This window comes from Antechinus flavipes, chromosome 4 (genome assembly GCF_016432865.1).
Source record: "Antechinus flavipes isolate AdamAnt ecotype Samford, QLD, Australia chromosome 4, AdamAnt_v2, whole genome shotgun sequence".
Lineage (NCBI taxonomy): Eukaryota > Metazoa > Chordata > Mammalia > Dasyuromorphia > Dasyuridae > Antechinus > Antechinus flavipes.
Window position 1 is genome coordinate 23,556,338 of NC_067401.1, and position 20,767 is coordinate 23,577,104.

The 20,767-nt window shown below is 54.2% G+C and overlaps 1 protein-coding gene across 1 annotated transcript; it reads right to left on the reverse strand.

Moving 5' to 3' along the window:
• Positions 1–1,654: 1,654 nt before the first annotated feature.
• Positions 1,655–19,233, reverse strand: ASL (argininosuccinate lyase). Its single transcript, XM_051992028.1, has 17 exons — positions 19,119–19,233; positions 18,805–18,860; positions 12,048–12,242; positions 11,227–11,310; positions 10,751–10,807; positions 10,497–10,594; positions 8,722–8,799; positions 8,505–8,582; positions 7,275–7,327; positions 6,875–6,937; positions 6,536–6,650; positions 6,098–6,182; positions 5,858–5,917; positions 5,019–5,102; positions 4,190–4,270; positions 3,825–3,931; positions 1,655–2,601 (listed from the first exon to the last, which is right to left on the reverse strand). Exons 2-17 carry the CDS (start codon positions 18,814–18,816, stop codon positions 2,457–2,459), a joined length of 1,395 nt encoding a protein of 464 aa, XP_051847988.1. The 5' UTR covers positions 18,817–18,860; positions 19,119–19,233; the 3' UTR covers positions 1,655–2,456.
• Between the last annotated feature and the right edge of the window lie 1,534 nt (positions 19,234–20,767).

Here is a 20,767-nt window from a genome sequence, read left to right on the forward strand (position 1 = left end):
TGAGATACAAACAAATTAATTTAGCTGCCTAAAGTCACACAGCTAGAGCCGAAGGGAGGCAGGATCCTAGATTTACAGCCAGGAGAGATCCGCGGACCTTTCCTCTCATTTGCAGATAGGGACATGGAGGGACGTGGAAGCTGGATCCAGGTAGGGTAAAAGGTCTGGTGGTGGATGGGACTTCAGAGATCAAATATTCCCGCTCCTGTATTTTACAGAATTGTAGACTGAGTCCTAGAAAGATTAAGTGACTTGCCCAGCGTCTCAGCCTTGAGTGCAAATTAAATACTTTTTTACACCACCCTTGGTAGGCTTGGAAATAGGGCTCTGGAGCTCAGGAGAGGCGAGGGTTGGAGGTAGAGCTTTGGGAGGTATCTGACTGGAGGTGATCACCTGGGTCTGAATATGGGTTGCACCCCTAAGATATGCAGCTTTACCCTCTGTGACCCCATCTGGGGTTTTCTTGGCAAAGACATGGCGTGGTTTGCCATTTCCTGCTGTGGCTCATTCGACCAAGAAGGAAGCTGAGGCAGATGGGGTAGAATGACATATCCAGGCTCTCAAAACTAGTGTGAGGCTAAATTTGAACTCAGGACCTAGGGCCTAGCACTGTCTGCTCTATGGTGCTTCCTAGTGGCTCACCCCTAAAATGAGAATATAGGGTGAACAGGCTGTAGGATTGTTTCTTCTACACTCCCTGAGTCAGGTTCTCAGAGGAAATGCATTTTGGGAAGGCAAACTGCCCTTCTGTAAAACTGGGGGATGGGACCCCTCTGAGCTCCCAGCCATGGCCGGACCTGGAGAAGGCTGTTCCCCCCATGCAGCCCTTCCTGGATCTCATCCATCTCCAGGGAGAAGTTAGGGCCTTTTGTGAACTTCTGACCAAGGGGAGCGGGGCCCCCAAGGAGTGGGGCTAAGGGAGGGGGACGCGCAGGTCCCACACACCTGGACCGGCTGGCACATGGTATGTATAGTGTTTATAATTATGTACAGCAGATAGTGCTACACATAATATATATAATAATATGTAGTGTATGCATGAATAATACAGGTATAGTATACTATAGATCTTATCTAGCATAATCAGAGTATATTAATTATATGTAGCAGATAGTTCTGTATAGTGGCTGTATAATATGTAGTGTATGTACAATACACGTATAGTATACTGTAGGTCATGCTTAGCATATATTAAAGTAGATTTGTTAATTATATATAGCAGATAGTATTAGATATAGTATATTCATTAATTATATGTAGCAGTGGATGTATAATATGTAATATGTGTATGTATAATACATGTATAGTACTATATGTCATGTCTAGCACATATTAGAGTATATTTATTAATTATATGTAGCAGATAGTAATGTGGAGTGGATATATAATATGTAGTATGTGTATGTATAATAAGTAGTATACATACTATGTCACTTATAGCATGTATTACATAGAGTATTTTTAGTAATTACATATAGTAACTTATGGTGGATATATAATATGTAATATATGTATAAATGATGTATAGTAATACTATAGAGTATGTATTATGTGATATATAGTACATATATAATATGCTTATTAATTATATAACAGATAACATAGTTGTATGTCATATACATATATATGTCATATATAACACACACACCATATATTTCATTTATAACATATATTTATTATTTTTTATTTACTATATATACTATAGTATATTTATTAATTATAGCAGATAGTGTATAATGCCATATATATTACAGAGATATTGCTGTCCATCTCCACATGTACGTGTGTTAGATATTGATGTCCATGTTATTTTCTGCCTGGCCCAGAAGGCACTGAAATGCTCCTTTATTGACCCGATGTATATCTGTAGATACTCAGACGGACACACGTTGTTCCCCAGCCTCCGCGCACAGAACGGAAGCCGCCGGAGGCAGGACTGTTGCACTCTGTACGTCCCCGAGCCCACAGGAGACATGTGACGAGCGCTCGTGCACGATTCCATTAAGCGGGCCCAGAATCGCGGGGCCGACAGCCGGCTTCGGGCTTTCCGATTTGGGGGCGAGGGAGAGGCCGGGGCAGTAAATGAGGTGGGGGAGTCACTGAGGATCCAGGGGGGAGAGCAAGGAAAGGGAGGTAGTTCAGGGGCCTTCGCCCCTTCCCTGCCCGTCTCTCTTTTCCTTTGTCCCCCCGCACCCCAGCCCATGAAATGCTTTATGATAAAGGGGAAATGTAAGCCTGTAGATTCAGAACTAGAATTTTACAGACGAGGAAACCGAGGCCCTGGAAAGTCACGTCACTTGCCCCGGATGTCCCAGCTCTCGGGGGCAGGATCTGAACTCGGGTCCCTGCTGCCCCCGGCCCCACACCGTCTCCGCCGCGGCCCCCCTCCTGCCTTCACCAGGATGACGGCCGAGCCTCCGGGCTCCGCGAGGTGGGGCAGGGGCCGGCTGGGGCCTCTACTGGGGCAGGGTCTGCAGCAAGTCCCTCAGCTGCTGAATCTGCCATTCCACGCTGCTCTTGGCCGTCCCGCCCAGGGCCTTGTACTGCTCCACGCTGTTGGAGTAGTTCCACACGTGGCTCACGTCACCGGAGAACAGGGGGCTGCGGGGAAAGCGGGAGCAGGGTGTGTACAGCACACGTAGCATGCACGTTATATGTCGTGTCTAGTGTGTATTATGTATTATGATACAATGTTAGTTATAGTTCACATTGAAGGTGGGAGGCTGGGGGTGGGGAGATGCTCCTCCCTCCTTTTCGTCCCCCACGAGATCCCAGACAAGATTCTCCTTCTAAGTCACCTCATTCGTCCTCCAGCCGTGCTCCGCCTCCGGCCAAGCTCAGGCTGCCTCCTCCAGGAAGCTTTCCCTGATTTTACCCTGGCCTTCCCCCAGCTGGGAAGCCTCACTTCCTTCCTGACCATATCTGACCTCTGGGAGGCAGTGGAAGCAATGGAAAGAGTCCTAGATTTGGAGTACGAGGGTCTGCATCCCCCAGAGGCGGCCGGTGGCCCCCAGCCCCCGACACTCACCAGCTGTGTGACCTTGGGCAGGTCACTCCCCTCTTTGCCTCAGTTTCCCTAACTGTGAAATGGGATAATAAAAGCACCCACTTCCCCAGGTAGGTGAGAGGCTCAAAGGAGACCATATTTCTGCAGGGCCGGGGGCCGGAGCCACAGAAATGGAGCCTCTGGCAAGGCCCCGGCTTTCTCCTTTGCCAGAGTGGAGCGAAGGTAGATTCCAGTTCCTTAAGCTGTGGGTCACGGCCCCCTGGAGGGTCTCCTAACTGAATGTGGGGGTCGCGATTAATGTTGGATGTTTATGCCCAGCCTATGTGCCTGTAAACAGGGGGCTTGTCAAAGCTTCTTGGGTGAAAAGGGCCAGGCCCGGCCCGACGAGCTCAGGCCCTCTGCAGCCCACAGCTGGGGCTTGCTCATTCTCCTCATGCTCCAGACCGGAAGCTCCCCGAGAACGGGGGAAAGGGGGACCCCGGAGCCGCATGTGAGCTGAAGTCCCGGGCAGGGGCTCGGCTAAGGATGCCCGGGGCCTAAGTGGGAGGCAAGACTGGAACCCGGGCCCTCTGGCTCTGGAGGCCGTGCCTTTGCCCACTCCGTCCTCCCCAGGGAGTCATCCCTTTTCCGGCCAGCATGCACTAAGTGCCTACTGTGTGCTGAAGCCCTTCCCTGGTGGCGTGGAGGGCAGGGAGGGTGCTGGGATATCTGTGGCCGCCATTCCTTCTGGGGAACCGACCACATCCACTACAGGGGCCACAGTTAACAGGACATTGTAGGGGCCGGAGCTACGGGGACCTGAGGAAGGGCTTCGCACCTGATGGTCTGCAGCTCTGACAGAGAGAGTTGGTTGAGGGCCAGCTTCTTGGTCTCCGCCATGAAGACTGCTTTTCCCGAGGCCTCATGGGCCTGCCTGAACGGCATCTGGGCCGGAGAGAAGGAGGGAAGGAGGGCATCAGCTTCCCTCCCTCCATGCGTTCCTGCCTCCCTCCGTGGCCCGGGCTCCTTGGCTCTCCGGCTCCCCAACTCCTGGGTACGCCAGCTCCCCGGCTCCCAGGCCCTTTGACTCCCTCCCTAACTCCCCGGCTCCTGGGCTCTCCATCTCCCTGGTTCCCCGGCTCCCGGCCCCCGGGCTTCCGCCCTCCGCACCCCGTGACGGCCGGGTCTTGCCGTGGCCCTTACCCCCTTCCTGACGAGGTAGTAGGCGAGGTCCGTGGCGAGCATGTCCGGGCTGAGAGCCTCCTCCATGCACACCTTGTTGATCTGCAGTAAAACGTATGGAAAGGCATTAAAAAGCCCGGAGGGGAGAAGTCTGTGGGAGGCCTGTCACCCGCCAAGGACGGGCGGCCTCGGGCCTCACAATTATAAAAGTGGCTCTTGAGAACTTTTCTTACAGGTGACTGGGAAATACTCAATGAGAAAAATTTTAAACATTTGTTTAAAAGTCAATTTGATTACATTTAAAATAGGCCTTTTTCTAAACTTGCAGGTAATCCTGACCAACCCCCTCAATCTACAGATGAAGAAACAGAGGCTCCCACAGAGTGAGTGACTGGCTCAAAGCTGGACAAGTTCAGAATCCTTGGTCTCCAAATCCACTGGGTCACCCCCCTGGGCCTCTGGGCCTCCTCGGACCTCTGGGCCTCCCCCTGGGCCTCCCCCTGGGCCTCTGGCCTCCCCCTGGGCCTCTGGTCTCCCCCTGGGCCTCTGGTCTCCTCCTGGGCCTCCCCCTGGGCCTCCCTCTGGGCCTCCCCCTGGGCCTCTGGGCCTCCTCGGACCTCTGGGCCTCCTCCTGGGCCTCCCCCTGGGCCTCTGGTCTCCTCCTGGGCCTCTGGGCCTCCCCCTGGGCCTCTGGTCTCCTCCTGGGCCTCTGGGCCTCCCCCTGGGCCTCTGGGCTTTTGGTCTAAGTCCACCTTCCCCACCCTCTCCGGTGACCCCTTTGTTCTCAGCCCCCCAGGGCAGACTTGGGGGGGAGTGCGCCAGGACAGTAAGGAGGGAGGCGGCTTCTTGCCTTCATGGTAGAGATGATGCCGGTGGCCACTTGCAGCACAGAATTCATGGTGTCAAAGACCTCGAAGACGGCCTCTTTGTCCTCCTGGGGGGCCGAGGGGGAGGACAGGTTAGCGGGGAGGGCTGAGGGCCCGGCTCTCCCTGCACCTTCTCCCTCCCCCTACCCCCAGGGTCCGAGAGGGTCCCCCTTCTCCCTTTCACCAGAGCCCAGGGGCTTTCTTAGGATCCAGGGAAAGGGAAAAGTAGTAAGCACCCTACTACTCTATACCAGGCACTTTATGAATGTGACCCTCAGAACAACCCTGCGAGGTAGGACCCAAATTATCCTCATTTTACAGTTGAGGAAACTGAGGCAAACAGGTTAAGGTCGGAGGTTTTCCTCCCTCCAGGACTGGTGCTCTATCCATGGGCCCCAGCTCCCGGAGGGAGCTCACACCCTGAGGTAACCACACGCTTCCACGCAAGGACGAGCAAGCCCTTGGGGCGCTACCCTGGGTCCCCGGGCGTCCGAGCCGCGTGGGCCACGGAGCCCCCAATGCTGGGCCCGGCAAAGGGAAAGGCAGCCTCCGGCTCTGCCATGGATCAGGCAACAAGTCTCCAAGCACTCATTAAGCATCTCCTGTGCCCCCCTTAGTTCTAGCAGCCCCCTTCTCTGCTGACTTCCAACACGCCTCTCTCCCCGCTCCTCGGGGGCAGAAATCGCCCTTCCAGTTACCCCCGGCTCTTAGCTCAGTGCCTGGCACGCAGCAGGTGCTTAATAAATGTTTATTGGCTGACAGAGAACACTAAAAGGGGCCCCGCCCTCGAGGAAGTAGAACACCCCTCAGTCAGCGGTCCCACCTGTAAGTCCTTGTTGTATGTGCTTGGAAGTCCCTTGAGGGTCATCAGAAGCCCAGCGCACTGCATGATGGGAAGGATGGCAGTGAGACTCCAAGGCCGGGGGGCCAGGGCCTGGGGTGGGGGAGGAGATCCCAGTCCGGTCCCGGCATCTTCTGCAATCCTCCCCTCGCTAGCCCCTCCCCCCGCCCCTCTAGCTCCTCCCATCTCCTCTTGGCCCGCGCCCCCCACGACGCCCCTCACCCGGCCAAACACTCTTCCCGCTTTGCTCCGGATCAACTCGAGGCTGTCTGGGTTTTTCTTCTGGGGCATCAGGCTGCTCCCCGTGCTGCAGACACAGAGACCGCATGTTTAAAATGGGGGGGCTCCCACCCCACCGGCCCCCTCGACCTGCGTCCCAGAGGACTCCCAAATGGAGGGAGATGTGGGCGGACAGAAGCTTGCTTTGGGTCCATGGCACCTGGATTCAGGCCCTGTCCCTGTGCTTACTACTTTGGGGCTCCCTTGGGCCTTGGTTTCCTTCTCTCTAGAAGGAGGGGCGGGGGTCCCCGGACCCTTTCCCCTCTCTCTCAGGCCCCGTCAGGGTCGCTGGGGCCCACGAGGGGAGGAGGCGTCCGGGCTGGTCTGGCCCAGCCGCCACAGAGGGAGGCCGGGGACTGGGGCAGGAGGGCGCCCCCTCACCTGTAGGCATCGGAGAGCTGGACGAAGCTAAACTCCTTGGTGCCGTAAATGATCAGGTCCTCCGCCATCTTGCTGAGGTGCGTCATACAGAGAGAGCCCCAGAAGAGGAACTCAGCTTTTGGGGGACAGGCAGAGAAAGAACGTCCTGGAGCTGAGCGGTCGCCCCCCGTCCCAGCAGCCACCTCCTGCCCACAGTGGAACGTGCCCCGGACCCTGAACGTCTTGGGATTTGGGGAAGGGTCGGGGGGGGGTCACTGATGAAACAGGAAGTGGGGGGAAGACACGAGAGGAAGAGAGGCTGGGGGAAGAGCCCGGAGCCGTGGAGAGGGCAACACTCACCCACAAAGTCCCTCTCGCTGGTGGCGTCCATGCTGTTGAGGGTGATGGCGCTGAAATTCAGCTCTGAGGGGACGACAAATGCACGGGAGTGACTCATTCCCCGTGTTCTGGGCCGGGGGCCTCGGTATCCCCAGGGGGCAGTTAACAAAGTCCCCGCTTCAGGAGGTGGGAGTAGGGAAGGGGAGTGGGAGGTCTGCCCTTCAGCTCAAAGCTTGCTGGAGAGCCAGGACTGAGGCTGGCATCTGCCCCGTAACCGTGGGGCACCTCCCCTCGGGCCTCTGAAGGGCCCAAAGTCTAGGACCCTCTGTCTCAGAGACCCTGGGGCTTTCTTCTAGGTCCAGAGCTGTGGTTCTGGGGGAGGGGATGGGCTGAAGGGCCTCCTCCCCGGGGTGGGGCTTACCTCTTTGCAGCAGCTCCCTGTCCACTCCCAGGGGGTTGCCGGCAATGGCCCCGCTGGAGGCCGAGGGGGGGGAGGGAAGAAGGAAGGAAAACAGGGGGATACTCTGGTTAACGGTGCTCATGGTAATAGAGCATCTTAACATCCCTAGAGCTTTCTTCTCTACCCTAGGAGATCAGTTACATGGGCCCATTCTGCAGATGAAGAGAGTGATCTGCCCCAAGGGTCTGAGGCAGGACTTTAACCTGAGTCTCCTACTCTAAATCTGGGCCTCCCTCCCCAAGTACTCCCCTCTCCCTGTGGGTGCCCCTAACTCCTCCCTTCATGGCCCCAGAACTCGTCTGAGAGAAGGAGAGGCTGTTCCCTGCCCCCCAAACAAAGAGAAATCTGAGAGATTCCTCCCTCACGCAAGGAAGAGGTGGAAGCCCTGGCCACCGGCTGCTGCTGGTCCCACAGCCCCCCGCTCCCTGTCCCACAGCCCAGCCCCCCGCTCCCGGTCCCACAGCCCCTCGCTCCCGCCCACAGCCCCCCCCCCCGCTCCTGTCCCACAGCCCAGCCCCCCGCTCCCTGTCCCACAGCCCCCCGCTCCCTGTCCCACAGCCCCCCGCTCCCGGTCCCACAGCCCCCCACTCTCTGTCCCACAGCCCCCCGCTCCCGGTCCCACAGCCCCCCGCTCCCGGTCCCACAGCCCCCCCTCCCTGTCCCACAGCCCCCCGCTCCCTGTCCCACAGCCCCCTGCTCTTGGTCGTTTTACTCTTGGTCCCAGAGCGTCTTTCCCAGGAAACGCCCTGCCCAGCCCATAACCCGGGAAAGGTCGGTAATCTGGCTCTCCTGCAGTCTGGGCAGCGGGTTCTGGTCCCGGCTTTGCCTCTGGTTTGGGTAACTTTGGACAAGTCACTTACTGGCTGTCTCTTAGTGGGGGTTCCTTTGCTTGGACCTTAGAGCGGGAAGGAGGCTGACCTCGGGGACCCTCTAGTCACTTCCCTCCTTTAACAGAGGGGAAAACTAAGGCCCAAGGGGTGGAGCCGCCACACCGGTGGTAATCACCCTCCACAGTAAGTGCTCGTTGCACTGGACGCCATGGGCCGGACACAATGGTCACCGCTCTCTTTCCGTTTCAGAGTCTATGATTCCCCGATTTCCCCTCTCCCAACCTCAGTTTCCCCCTCCGGTCTAATCACCCCCTTTGCTGGATGGCCCCTACGTTCCCTTCCTGCCCCGTCCCTCACTCACCTCCCCAGGGGCAGCACGTCAATTCTTTTCCTCACTTCCAGCAGACGCTGCAGGTCTCGGGACAAGGCAACGGCGTGACTGTGGGGACAGAACAAAGGTCAGGGTGGAAGGAGATTGGGGGTCCCCAAACTCCCAGAGGCCTGGCTAGAGGCTGGGAAGAGGGTTTGGGGCGCCCTCCTCCCTGAGCGCATCTTCCCGAGCCAGAGCCAGCCCTTACCTTAAGATCCAGTGGCTCCAGCGGATGGGCTGAGCCCTCTGTAGGTGGGTGTAACCTGGAAAGAGCACATCTTTTTCCCTAGAACAGACACAAGTACAGCATTTTCTGGGGTACCATTCTACCCCCACTCTCTACCCCTCTGGCTTGTATCAATACAGGAACAAGGGCCTTTGGTGGGGCTTCCTGGCAACAACAGGTACGGATTATATCTCGGAGGTCTTTCTGCCCCTTCCCATCTTTTCCAGTCTTTTTCATCTACAGAGATACCACATGATTTGTTGGTTTTGTACTGATATGGTCGATTATGGCAATAGTTTCCCGATACTGAACCAGCCCTGTATCCCTGGTATAAATACACTTGGTCATAGTGTATTATCTACTGATAGGTTACTATAATCTCTTTGCTAATATTTTATTTACAATTTTTGCAACAATATTCATTAGGGAGATTGGTCTGTGATTTTCTTTCTCTGATTTGGCTCTTCCTGGTTTAGGGAGCGGTGCCTTAGTGTGTTGTAGAAGGGATTTGGCGGGACTCTTTTACCTACTTTTCCAAATAGCTTACAAAGTATTGGGATTAATTGTTGGTGGAAATCTTTTGTAAATCCATCTGACTTTTCCATTCTTCTTGAACGCACACTAGTCTACTAGCCAGCCTTCATATCCAACCCTCCGTCTCCCACCTCCACACCTTTGCCGTGGCTGTCCCCCAGGCCTACCTTGTATCCCCTGGTTTCCAGGCTGAGCTCCAGGCCCCCTTTTCTGCAGGAGGCCCTTCCTATCCCCTGTCTAGTCCCTTCCCTCTGAGAGGACACGACGATTATACCATTTTTACTTTATATGTACAATATTTTACACATTGCCTTCGCCATTTTGCCCGTTTAAAAAAAATCCTCACTCCTTCACTAGTAGGTGCTTGATAAACGCTTTGCTTGTTGACTATTAATTGACTGGGAAAGCCGACCCCCTCTATCCAAAAATCAGGGCCGAGTCTAAATTAGGACCGATGTTCCCAGCCTAGCCCTCCCCTTGGCCTGTGTTCCTAGGACAGCAGGAGAAGGGAGAGATACTTAAACATTAACAGGAGCCCTCCCTGCAAGGGACCTTTGGTCTTTCTGTCCTTAGTGCAGTGGACTCTGGGGTCCCAGCCTGTCTAGGATTTCTTCTCTGTGTCCCCCTTCCTCTCCCCCTCCCCCTCCCTCCCAGCTCAGTGCTGGGATAGGAAGCTCTACTTTTCCCTTCCATTGACACCTTGCAGGTGTCCTGCCCCTCGGGCTCCTTGTAGGAAGGGGGAGCGACGCCGAGGGGGCCAGCGTCCACGGGCTCCCTGATCTGCAGCCAGACCTCAGCCTGAGCACACTGGGGGGGTCATTCCCCCAACCCCCACGTTATTCTTTCCCAAGGGGGCTCCTGTACCCCAGCAAAGGTCACCTATCAAGTTCTCCCCAAAGGGAAGGAGTTGGGGGAGTTCTTCTAGGAAATACACAGATCCTAGCTCAGAGAATCAACTTCAGAAGGACCTTTCAAGTCCAACCTTCTCAGTTTTCGCACCCAGGTCATCTGTCTCCAGAGGAAACAGTCTTTCCCCTTAGCACCTGCCTCTCTTACAGTAGGAGCTTGCCAGATGTTTGTTGATCAGAAGACTAATTGACCCTGAGGTAGCCCAGGATTCCCTCCCACCCACCTGCTCTCAGTCACCCTCAGCATCGGTTGTCTGAGTCCCTTGGAGCTCAGAGGTTCTAGGGTTCTGGGGTCTCACGGGGAGGGGGACTCACGCTTCAGCTCGCTCCATCATGGTCATGAGGAGTGTCCGGAGGTGGGACGACAGGGATGAGCAGGACTTTCGCATCCAGAGCCTCAAATCTGTGACCACCTGCCAGAGAGGGAGGGCTGGCTCTCAGAACCTGTGCAGCCCGAGAGCCAGGGCCTGGTGCGGGGAAACCCCTCCGTGACCAGATGTGGATTGGGGGGTGGGTGATGGCAGGGCCGAGAGACGGGAGGTCGAGCCCGGGGTGGGGGAGGGGGCTACCTGGTCATTCCGGCTGCGTCCCGTGTGCAGTTTCCCCGCGGTCTCCCCGATGAGCTCCTGCAAAGGGTGGGGGGCAAGCTCAGAGGGGATGTGGACGATCGTTGGCTCCCTGCCTGCCTGCCAGGGCTCAGAAGGGGACTTCCCCCCAGCATCGGGACCAGGCCCTGTTCTTCCCTTCCCCGTGGATGGATGGACCTGCTACCCCATCCCAGGTAGTCTCAGTCCCCACAGGATGGGATAGGAAGGCCTTGGACATGGGGAAGCGAAGGAGACTTAGGCTAATGGTCTCCCCTATTTGCCTTATATATATCCTGTATATTGATTGAGTTTCCCTAATGGGACTTCTCTGAGGGCAGGAAATGTTTCATTTCTGTCTTGGCAGCCTCCACAACTAGCTGGTGCTTAATAAGTGCTTGCTCCGTGAAGGGAAGGAGGGGGCAAGGGCAAGGGGAGGGGGAGGGCGGTCTGGCCCGTACCTTCAGCCTTCGCTCGTTTGCTGTATGGATGTCCTCGTCGTTGGGGTTTTGGGCAAAGGTGCCGTTGGCCCATTCCTCAGCCACCTGCATGGACGGCATCCAGTCCCAGAGTCAAGGGAAGGGGGCGGGTGGAAGGGGGGAGGGGATCCTCACTGCCCCGCCCCCCCGGCTGATTGCTCAGGGGGCTCTCTCCACGTCCCACCTCTTCTTTCCCCATCAGTGCTCCCCCCTGTCTTCTTATTGCTTATGGACCTGCCCTCCCAGCAGAATGGAAGCTGTCTCAGCACCTCCAGCAAACAGCACCCAGTAGGTGTTTAATAAATGCTCCTGACTGGCTCCTCCCCCAGAACCCCCCACACCCACCGGCCATGGCCTGGGAGCCCCCCGGGTAAGGGCGGCTGACCTTTCTGCTTTCCCCATCACCCCCCTGGGAGGTAGAAAGTGGGAATAGCATTCTGCCTAGGTTAGGGAGCAGGGAACTGAAACTCAGCCAAAGCTTTGCCTCCGGCTGCATACACGGAGGGATTTGAACTCGGCTCTCCCGAATCCAAATCCAGCAGTTGCCCCACATTGTCTCATAAGCATCTCACCTGTGTCTATTTATGATCTTAGACCTGGGGGGGCCCTGAGGGGCCGTCGCCCAGTGGGCCGGTGGGGACACTCGAACCTTGGAGCCGCCGGGCCGGCTCCCTCCCTGAGCATTGTGCCCCCCCGCCCCTGGGGTTACAGTCGCTGACTTTAGCCAAGAGGAGCGGTGGGGGGATTCTCTCCCCAGGGAGAGGGAGGGAGGACATGGGGGCGTGAGCGGGGAGGAGGGCTACCTTGTCGAGGCCCTGGAGGATCTTGTCCAGCTCCGCTTTGGTGAGGAGCCCCGCCTTCTGCAGCCCCTTGCTGTACGCCTTGCTGCCCTGGATGTCGGCCTCCCACATGCGCCGGTCGTACGAGATGGACGAGTTGAATTTCTCCATGATGGGGTCGATCGAGCCCACGAACCGGCCGCCCCACAGCTTCCCGCTCTGCCCGGGAAGACAAGGGGATGTGGTTGGTGCCTGCAGGCAGGGAGCCCCCAGCCTGGGCCTGCATCCTTGCAGGTGGGACACAGCTCCGCCTCCCGGCACCCCATTTCCCATCATTCAATGTGCCAGCCGCCCCCTGGCAGAGGCAGAGCCCAGAACTCTGGGTCCGAGGGCCAGGCCTGGCGTTGGCGCCTGGGCTGCTGTCCACCAGCGGGGCCAGAAAAGACTTCAGTGGGAATCCCCGGGAGCCGGGTCCGACGCAGGGAGCCCAGACACGTCTCCTGCTTTACAGCCGTGTCTTCTCTCAGCCGCCCCATCCAGCCCCCTAGTTAGAGCTTGCTGTGTATCACTACACACTGGCGTGCACGGGACCTCCAAAAGCCAGCCCTGGGGTCCGAGCTCGGATGGTTCCCCCAAATCCGCTCACTCCCCCCGGGCTCCATAAACTGCAGCGACTCCCTAGTGCCTCCAGGACCAAGTATGACATTCTCCGGCTGTTAAAGCCTCTCCTCCAGGCTCTGGAATTCTCCGCCATCTCCTCCTGGCCTCCCCGCCTTCCACACTCCGCTCGCTGCACCTTCTAGGAACCTCTGTCGCCCCTCCCGAATTGTAGCTTAATTATCAATCCTAATGAGTTAGTCTCTATTAATTCTTCCAGATGAAATTGCCTTCACTGACACATGGGGCAGGGGTGGGGGAGAAAAGAGAAAGAGACAAAGAGAGAGAGAGGGAGGGAGGGAGGGAGAGAGAGAGAGAGAGAGAGAGACAGAGACAGAGACAGAGATCAAGAGACAGAGACGGAGAGAAAGAGAGAGAGGAGAGAGAGAGACAGAGACAAAGACAGAGACAGAGACAGAGAGAGACAGAGACAGATTCAGAGAGACAGAGACGGAGAGAAAGAGAGAGAGAGAGAGAGAGAGAGAGAGAGAGAGAGAGAGAGAGAGAGAGAGAGAGAGAGGAGAGAGAGACAGAGAGACAGAAAGATGTGTGTTAGCTTGACTTTTCCATTTGCTGCCTGTAGAGCACTTGGGTGATCTCTTCCAAAGAACTTTCACATCCTTTCTCTCTCTGGTCCTCACTATACCCAGAGAGACAGACAGAGGGGGTATGATTGTCCCCTTTTTACAGATGCACAGACAAAGGTCTAGAGAAGTTAGCTCAGCTGCTTGAGGTCATCAAGTCTGTCAGAGCCAAGATGGGCTGGCTCAGGAAGACCCAAGTTCAAAGGTGCCCGGGACTTGTTTTGGCAGAAGGGGCCCATTTAGGCGCTGTCTCTGCTCCCGAGTGAGCCAAGGGTTCGGCCACAAACCCAGGACTCTGCTCCTGGACCCCTGCCCTCGGGCCTCTCTGCCTCCTCCCTGGGGTGCATCACTAGCTGCCCACCGTCCCCCCCCAGGTCCTTTAACATCCTCTCTTGCCTCCTGTTTCCTCATCTATAAAATAAGGCAGTCAGTCTAGTTGCTCTCCCGTCCCTTGCAGGCCTAAGTCCAGAACCCTAGGACCTCGGGCCCCTGACTGGGACCACCCCGGGCGAGCCCCTCTTCCCACAGACCCCAGGAGGGGGATGGACATGCCCCGGCCCCTTTCTCTCTCCCCACTGGGCCCCTTCCTTATTTCTCCATTTCCAGACATGCAAAGAGAAATAATGCAGGGAACCCTGGGCCTGACCTCCCTGGGGTCAACATTCCAACAGACCAGATCAGATCAGATCAGACCAGAACAGATCAGAGAGCCGATCGTCAGAGGGAAGCAGCCGGGCCTCTGGCTTCTGTATTTGCCAGAGACCTTGCTCAGCCTCCAACCCAGCGCCCTTGGGCGGGCACAGCCCGTGCCAGTGAGCACAGACCCAGCTGGAGGAGCAAGATCAGGGACCAGACCTTCTGTCTGAGGGGCAAGAATGGGAGGAAAATATGCGAGAGAGCCGAGTTCAAGTCTGGTTCCTTCTCAGATGCCTAGCTGTGTGACTTGGGACAGATAACGCTACCTCTCTGTGCTTCATTTTACCCATCTGTAAAATGGGATAACAATCCTTTCTATTACCCAATTTACGGGTTCATAGGACTACAGATCTAGATTCAAAAGACTTCTTGTCCCAGGCTCTTGTCCCTAGAGCTAGAAGGGAATTCACAGAGTTGTCTGATCAAACCATCCCATTTCACAGATGAGAAGATTGAGGCTGAGAACAGTTAAGGGACTTGTGGGAGCCTGTAGTAAGCACCAAAGGCAGAATTTGAACTTGGGTCCTCTGATTCCACAGGCAGTATTCTTTCTTTTTTACCATAACTGCCTTCCTATTTTAAGGAAAGAGCTTCCTTATCTTAAGGATAGGGGCTGGACCTGTGATTTTATTGATAAGGGGAAGTCCCAGGAGAGGTATTCCCTCTACCAATATGGGTCAGCAGCTTTTCAGTCACTTAGAGAATTACTTGAAGCAGATTAAAATATAATCGAATATAATATATTTAAATTATTTATATTAAAATTAACTAATTGAATCGATATTAAATTATATTCATTAAATATAATAAATGATCCCACCTGACAAAATAAATAAAAATACAATGAAACATAGATAATGTTAATTTGTGATTTTCTAAGCCGATTTGTCCCTGAAGGGTTAAGTTCTCCATTTTTATTGGAGTTTGGCACAGGTGTGGATTTGAACTCAGCCAGACCCAGACCTCTTAAAGAAGGTCAAAGTTAGCGGCTGTTTATCCCCTCAGCTCCATTTCTCAGTATCTGAGCTGTCTCCACCCACCAAGTCCCTCCCTTCAGCCTCAATCTTTCTCTGTGTATTCCCTCACCCCCACCCCAGTACAGCATAAGTTATCTGAGGACAGGGTCTCTTTCAAGCTTGCTGTTTTGAATCCAAAACCTTAAAGCATCATAAAAAGTCTTACAATAATAATAATAATAATTAGGAGTATTCAGATTGTTATTAGGGACTGAAATCTGGCCAAAGCCATGGGTACCATTTCCTCCCAAATGACTCACGCCAACCCTGGCCTAGGGCTGTGGCCCAGTAGTAACAACAACTTAAGGGCCTCCAGGTTCCAAAGCAACTCAATTATCTCTGAACTCCCAGCCAACCCCTAGTGTCCAATCGGGCGGCTGCGTGCAAGACTGCAAACTTCCCAGAAGCCTTTGGTATCTCTCTGCCCCCAGACTGGTGACATGTCAGAGGGGCTTGGAAGGAATGGGGCATTCTAGAAGTGACAAATGGCAATCTTGGGGTAAGGGGAGGAGAGTCCTCAAGGTACTATCCCACTGTGGTTCAGAAGAAGGAACCCCTTGAGGTGGTTGGATGATACAGTGGACAGAGCATTGACCCTGGAGTTCAAACACTTATGGAAGTTGTGTGACCCTAGGCAAGTCACTTAACTGCCTAAAAGAATAAAAAGCTTTCTCTATTAAAACAAATTAAAAAGAAAAAAGAAAAAGCCTTGCACTTGGACAACCTCCCAGAGGACTCTGGGTCCTGACTCGTCAACCTTGGCCTGGCTATTTTCCATCACTTGGCCATAGTTTGTCTCTCCATCTACCAAATGACTAAGTTCAATTTCTTAAGGTCCATCCCAGCTTAATCTTTGTGATCCTATGACTTTCATTCAGAGCTCCAAAAGGACACATAATGCGCACCAGAAGTGGGTGGAGCTTTAGAAATCACTTATTCCAGGGATTCTTCACTTTTTGATGTCCTGGGCGCCTTGGGAAGACAGTGTGGTGACACCTCGGTGATGCGAGTGTGGTCCCTTTAAGAATTGACTTATTCCTTTCTTTCTGATTCCCAACCCCTCCTAGTTGACCTTTTGATTCACAATTTCTGGTCCCTTTAAATTCCAATAGAAGATCCTACCTGTCCCAGCCCCACTGGATCTGAGCCAACTCACAGGCCCCTCTAGCTAAATCTCCCATTATAAAAGGGCCAAGATGGAACCCTCTCCTTGCAGAGGTCCCAAACATGGCAGCCTTACCCCTGGCATGCCAGGACCCTCTGTCCGCTGGAACCCTGTTTCCGGTGCCCTCCTTATCTCTATCTTCACCTATTTCCTTAACTAGACTTTAACCTTACTTCCAAACCCCATCATAAACCTCTTTTATCAATCTAGCTTTTAGGGTCAAAAAATTCGCTGCTTCTAGACCTCATTTAACTCCGTATCCTTGCGCCGAACCCAAAGAGGTTGGAGGGGAGCTCTATTTGACTCCCTGTACCCCGAACCTGCCACTAGACCTCAATTAAACCCTAATTTCATTTTGGTTCCCCAAATCTAGACCTCATCACAGGGACCCTTTCTCGGAATCATATTTTTAAATACACAAACATACATAAGTTTGATTAAAGGAAACAAAAAGCCAGTGAAGCCATCCAAATTCATTAGCATCCCTCTTCCCCCTAATCTATTCTAAGCTTAAAAACCCCTATCCAGCCCTTTTCCCTTTTTCATTTAAATGGAGGCCCTGACCAGCTGAAGGTCCCACAGACAAGAGGCAAGCTGGGATATGAACTCAGGTTCTCCTAGGGTTCTTTCCACACTGGGTCACGCAAGGGCCAAAGAAGAACCAGGAAGATGCTTTGCTTTCCTTCCCCTCCCAGTGCTGAAATAACAGCCAGAGGCAGATTCACAGCTAGCCCAGTGTCAGTGGGAGAAGAATAATAATTTGCATCCTATTTGTAACTTCCCAGAGTGTTTTGATTAGCTCTTTTGGTCTTCACAACAACCCAGGGAGGTTGGTAGGGAAGGGATCATCATTGTCGTCGTCGTCATCATCATCATCATCATCTCATTTTAGAGAGGAGGAAACCGAGGTTTGGAGCAGTTAGCTGATTGGTCAAAAAGAGCAGAGCTGGGTCTTTTAACTCCCAGGTCAGTGCTCCATCCGCTAAGCACCCTTGGACACACAAGCACATAAATAGCAAGTGGCGTCTTCTATTCTCAAGGGTTCAAAGTCCAGAGGGACCCTGACCTCGGTGGTCCTCCCACCGACCCCTAGAAGCTGCCAGCCATTATTATCCCCCTTTGACAGATAAATCGAGGTCATTTGTCTTGGCCTCATTGCCCCCGAGTGGCCGGGGACAAGCTTCCATGAGATACTAATTGAGACACCGCTCCATGTTGTTTCTGCCTCATTTACTGACTTCCCCTCCCCCTCTTTTCTCCCCTCCTCTGCACTTTGCCCCTCTTGGATTCTTTGGAACAAGCCTCTCCCCACCCTCCCCCCTCACTGGATTTCCCTAAAAATTAGGAACTTAGAAAGTTAAAAGAAAAACAAAACTGGCCAAAGGAAATCTAAGAACTTGAATAAGGAAAGCTGAAAAAGGTATGGGGGATGAAAAAAGGAGGCATGAAAAGCATCATGGGATTAAGAAATTGGGCAAATAGAACCCCCTCATTTGACTGGAGCTGGGGCAGGACAGGTGTTGTCCAATGTGACTGGCTGGGCCAAGGTTTGAACCTAGGAGATTAGATGATAGATTTAAAGCTACAAGTGACGGCAAAGGTCACCCCCTCATTTTACAGAGGGCTTAGGGGAAAAGCGGCTAAGGTCCCACATAGTAAGCAATGGGAGATGGAACTCGGCTTTTTTTCTGCTACTATGGGAGAAGGTGGAGCGCAGGGCTGGTTAGTTTTTAATACATTCTGCTATTTCCTCCCATTCTTTTTCCCTTCCCTTCCCCTAGAGAGCCGTTCCCCAGACAATTTTTGAACTGTAGGATCCCCAGGCTCCCTTGGGTATCAGGGCCAGAAGATTTGGGGATTAGAGTAAAAGAGCAAAGCATGAAGTAGGGAGGGGCAGTGCCGGCAATGCCGGAGATGGTGCAGTTCCACAGGTGGATATTGGGAGTTTTCACCTAACTGGGGGCTGTTTTAAGCAAGTGAGACGATAAGATAAGGAATCAATGGGAGAGAAGGAAGGGTTTGGGAAAGAGTAGTGGCAGCTCTTCCGCAGATCTCAGGAATAAAGGCATCATCTCATTGTGATTTGGGAAGGGAGGGAAAATGAGTCAGGATGAGCTGGGGCCAGGAGGCAAAAGGAAAGGACCTCTCGGGCAGCTGGGTGGTGAAGGCACCAGCCCTGAAGTCAGAAGGACCTAAGTTCAAATCTGGGCTCAGACATTAACACTTCCTAGCTAGGAAGTCACTTAACCCCAATTGCCTCAGCAAAAAAAAAGGGTGGGGGGCAATCTCTCTCTCTCCTCAGCTCTCCAGGGGTCAGTGGCCCTCCCACTGCCCCTTCCTCTCAACGGTCTCTTTCTTCTTCGGCATTTCCCAGGAGAAAAGTCGGGGGATAAGGGGCGCCTTTGTTCCAGCCTCTTCGGGAGTGGAGGGAAGGGAGGGTCGGAGAGCAGGGGGAGCGGGAGGGGTCTTAGATCGGAGCATCTGTTCGTATAAATGAATGTGGCCGTGGGGAGGTTATGATTCGTCATCAGCAAGTGTTGCTTTGTATATCTATTGTATGTGTCTCTCTACCCGGGGGTCCCCTAAACATTTCTCGGGAAGAAGGGTCTCGAGTGGGCAAAGTTTAGGCAGCTTTGTCTTAGATGCAGTAGAGAGAGGCTCACCTCCGATGCCATTTCGGACAAGGTTTTTCCCTTGCTGATCTCGGACCCTGGATGATCTGGAAAGGAAGACAAGGGTGGTGGGTTAGCCGACCCCTGGCAGACAGCCCCAGGTGCCCCAGGCGGGGTCCCCGCCACCCCCCCGCACAGGGACGTGGCCGCGGGCCGGTCCCCCCCGCCAGCCCCCGTCCGCCCCGTGCCCCCGGCCATCGGGGAGCCCCGAGCTCCGGCCAGGCGTGCCAGGGCAGGGTAGGGCAGCACGCCGCTGCCCCCGCGCCACACCCCCTCCCGGAGGGCGCCGACAGAACCCGACTCACCTGACGCAACAGCTTCTGCTCAGACCCCAGTCCCTCAGCCGAGGCTTTTCCTTCCCCGGGAGAATGACGTCACCAGGGTCCCGCCCCAGGCCCCGCCTCCTCTGGCGCTACACCAATCAGGGTCTTCTCTTCTCGGAGGTGGGGCGAGCGGCTTTACCTGCTCTTCCAGTGGGTCGCCTCCTGTCCCCGAGCGTCACCCGGCGCCTCCCATAGTTGTGTGGCCAACTGTTGAGCCGGGACTGTGATGAAATCTGACTGCCCGCTCGCGAGTGCGAATTCAGGCCGGATGGAAAATGTCCCCCGGGTTCATGACATCCCCGCCCCCCACCGGCTCCTCCCCGGCTGCTACGCCCCTCTCCCACCCTCCCCATCTGCATGGAGCCGGACCCCGCCTCCTCCTCAGATCCCAGATCCCGAGCTGCAAGGGACCTCAGAGGGCTGCCCTCCTCGTTTCACAGATGGGGAAACTGAGGCATGCAGCTCTGAAGGGGCGTACGCAGGATTATGCAGATACAGACAAGAAGACCAGGGATTCGAACCAGCTCGTCCGACTCAAAGTCCAGAGTTCCTTCCCCCACACCGTGTTGCCCTCCCGTGCCCAGTTCCGTGCCCTATTCTCTATGCCCAGCGTCAGCTTGCTCTTCTTTAAGTAGGGCACGGGCCAAGGTTCTGCGCCCACTCCACGTTGTTTCGGGTAAGACTTCTGAAAGTTGCCGTTGGCCAAGATCTCACGCAAACCCCCCTACAGGGATAGCCCTCTGGGGATGCGGGATCCACGCTGCTGGCCGGGGCTTTGGGTCGGTCCCTCTCCTCGCCAGAGCATTGACCTCAGAGCTAGCATGGAACACTTAGCCCGTAAGCAGCGGGGGCAGGGGTCGTGTCTTTGAACCCCTTGTGCATACACTACGGTTCTGGGTGCAGTGAAAACGCCCTTCGATTATTGCGCCATCTACAAAATGTCACCGGGGGGCAGTTGGTCAGTTCCAGCTTGTCCCTTCCTGGGGACTTGTTTTTTCCTGATCGTCGTGGACCTGACTCAGCTGGATTTAATGTTACAACAAGCCTCCTGATTGGCCTGCCTCCTCTGCCCAGTTTGTTCTCTGCATGGATGCCAAATTGACGTCCTTGATACCATCATGATGTTCAAGAAGTCCCAGTGGCTCCCTCTTGTTTCTAGGAAAAAAGCCAAACTTCACAGTTTAGCCTTCGAGGCCCTTTCTAATCGCCATGCCAAAGACCCAAATTTGCTCCCAATGGATGTTCTAGACTGATTTCACTTTACTGTCCACCATACAGTCTAACTTGGAGCCAAGCTCTTCTGCTTCCTCCCGTTCTTGACTTTCTATCATCTCTTTAGATATAGGTTATCCTTAATCTGGAAAAATTCTCCCTTCTTCCTTCTCACCTCTGGGAATCTCAAACTCCTTTCAAGCCTGAGCCACCTACAAAAAGCTTTTCTTGAGGCCGCTAGGATAACTCACTAGCCCTAAAATCTGACCTCAGACACTTATAGTACATGTTAAAGATAGTTATTATAGTTCCAAATACTCTCCAGAATGATCTTTCAATCACTTCTGCGTTGATTCCTCTCACTGATTAAATCACAGATTCTTCATCTAAGAAAGCAAATGTGCAGAAAACCATTCTGG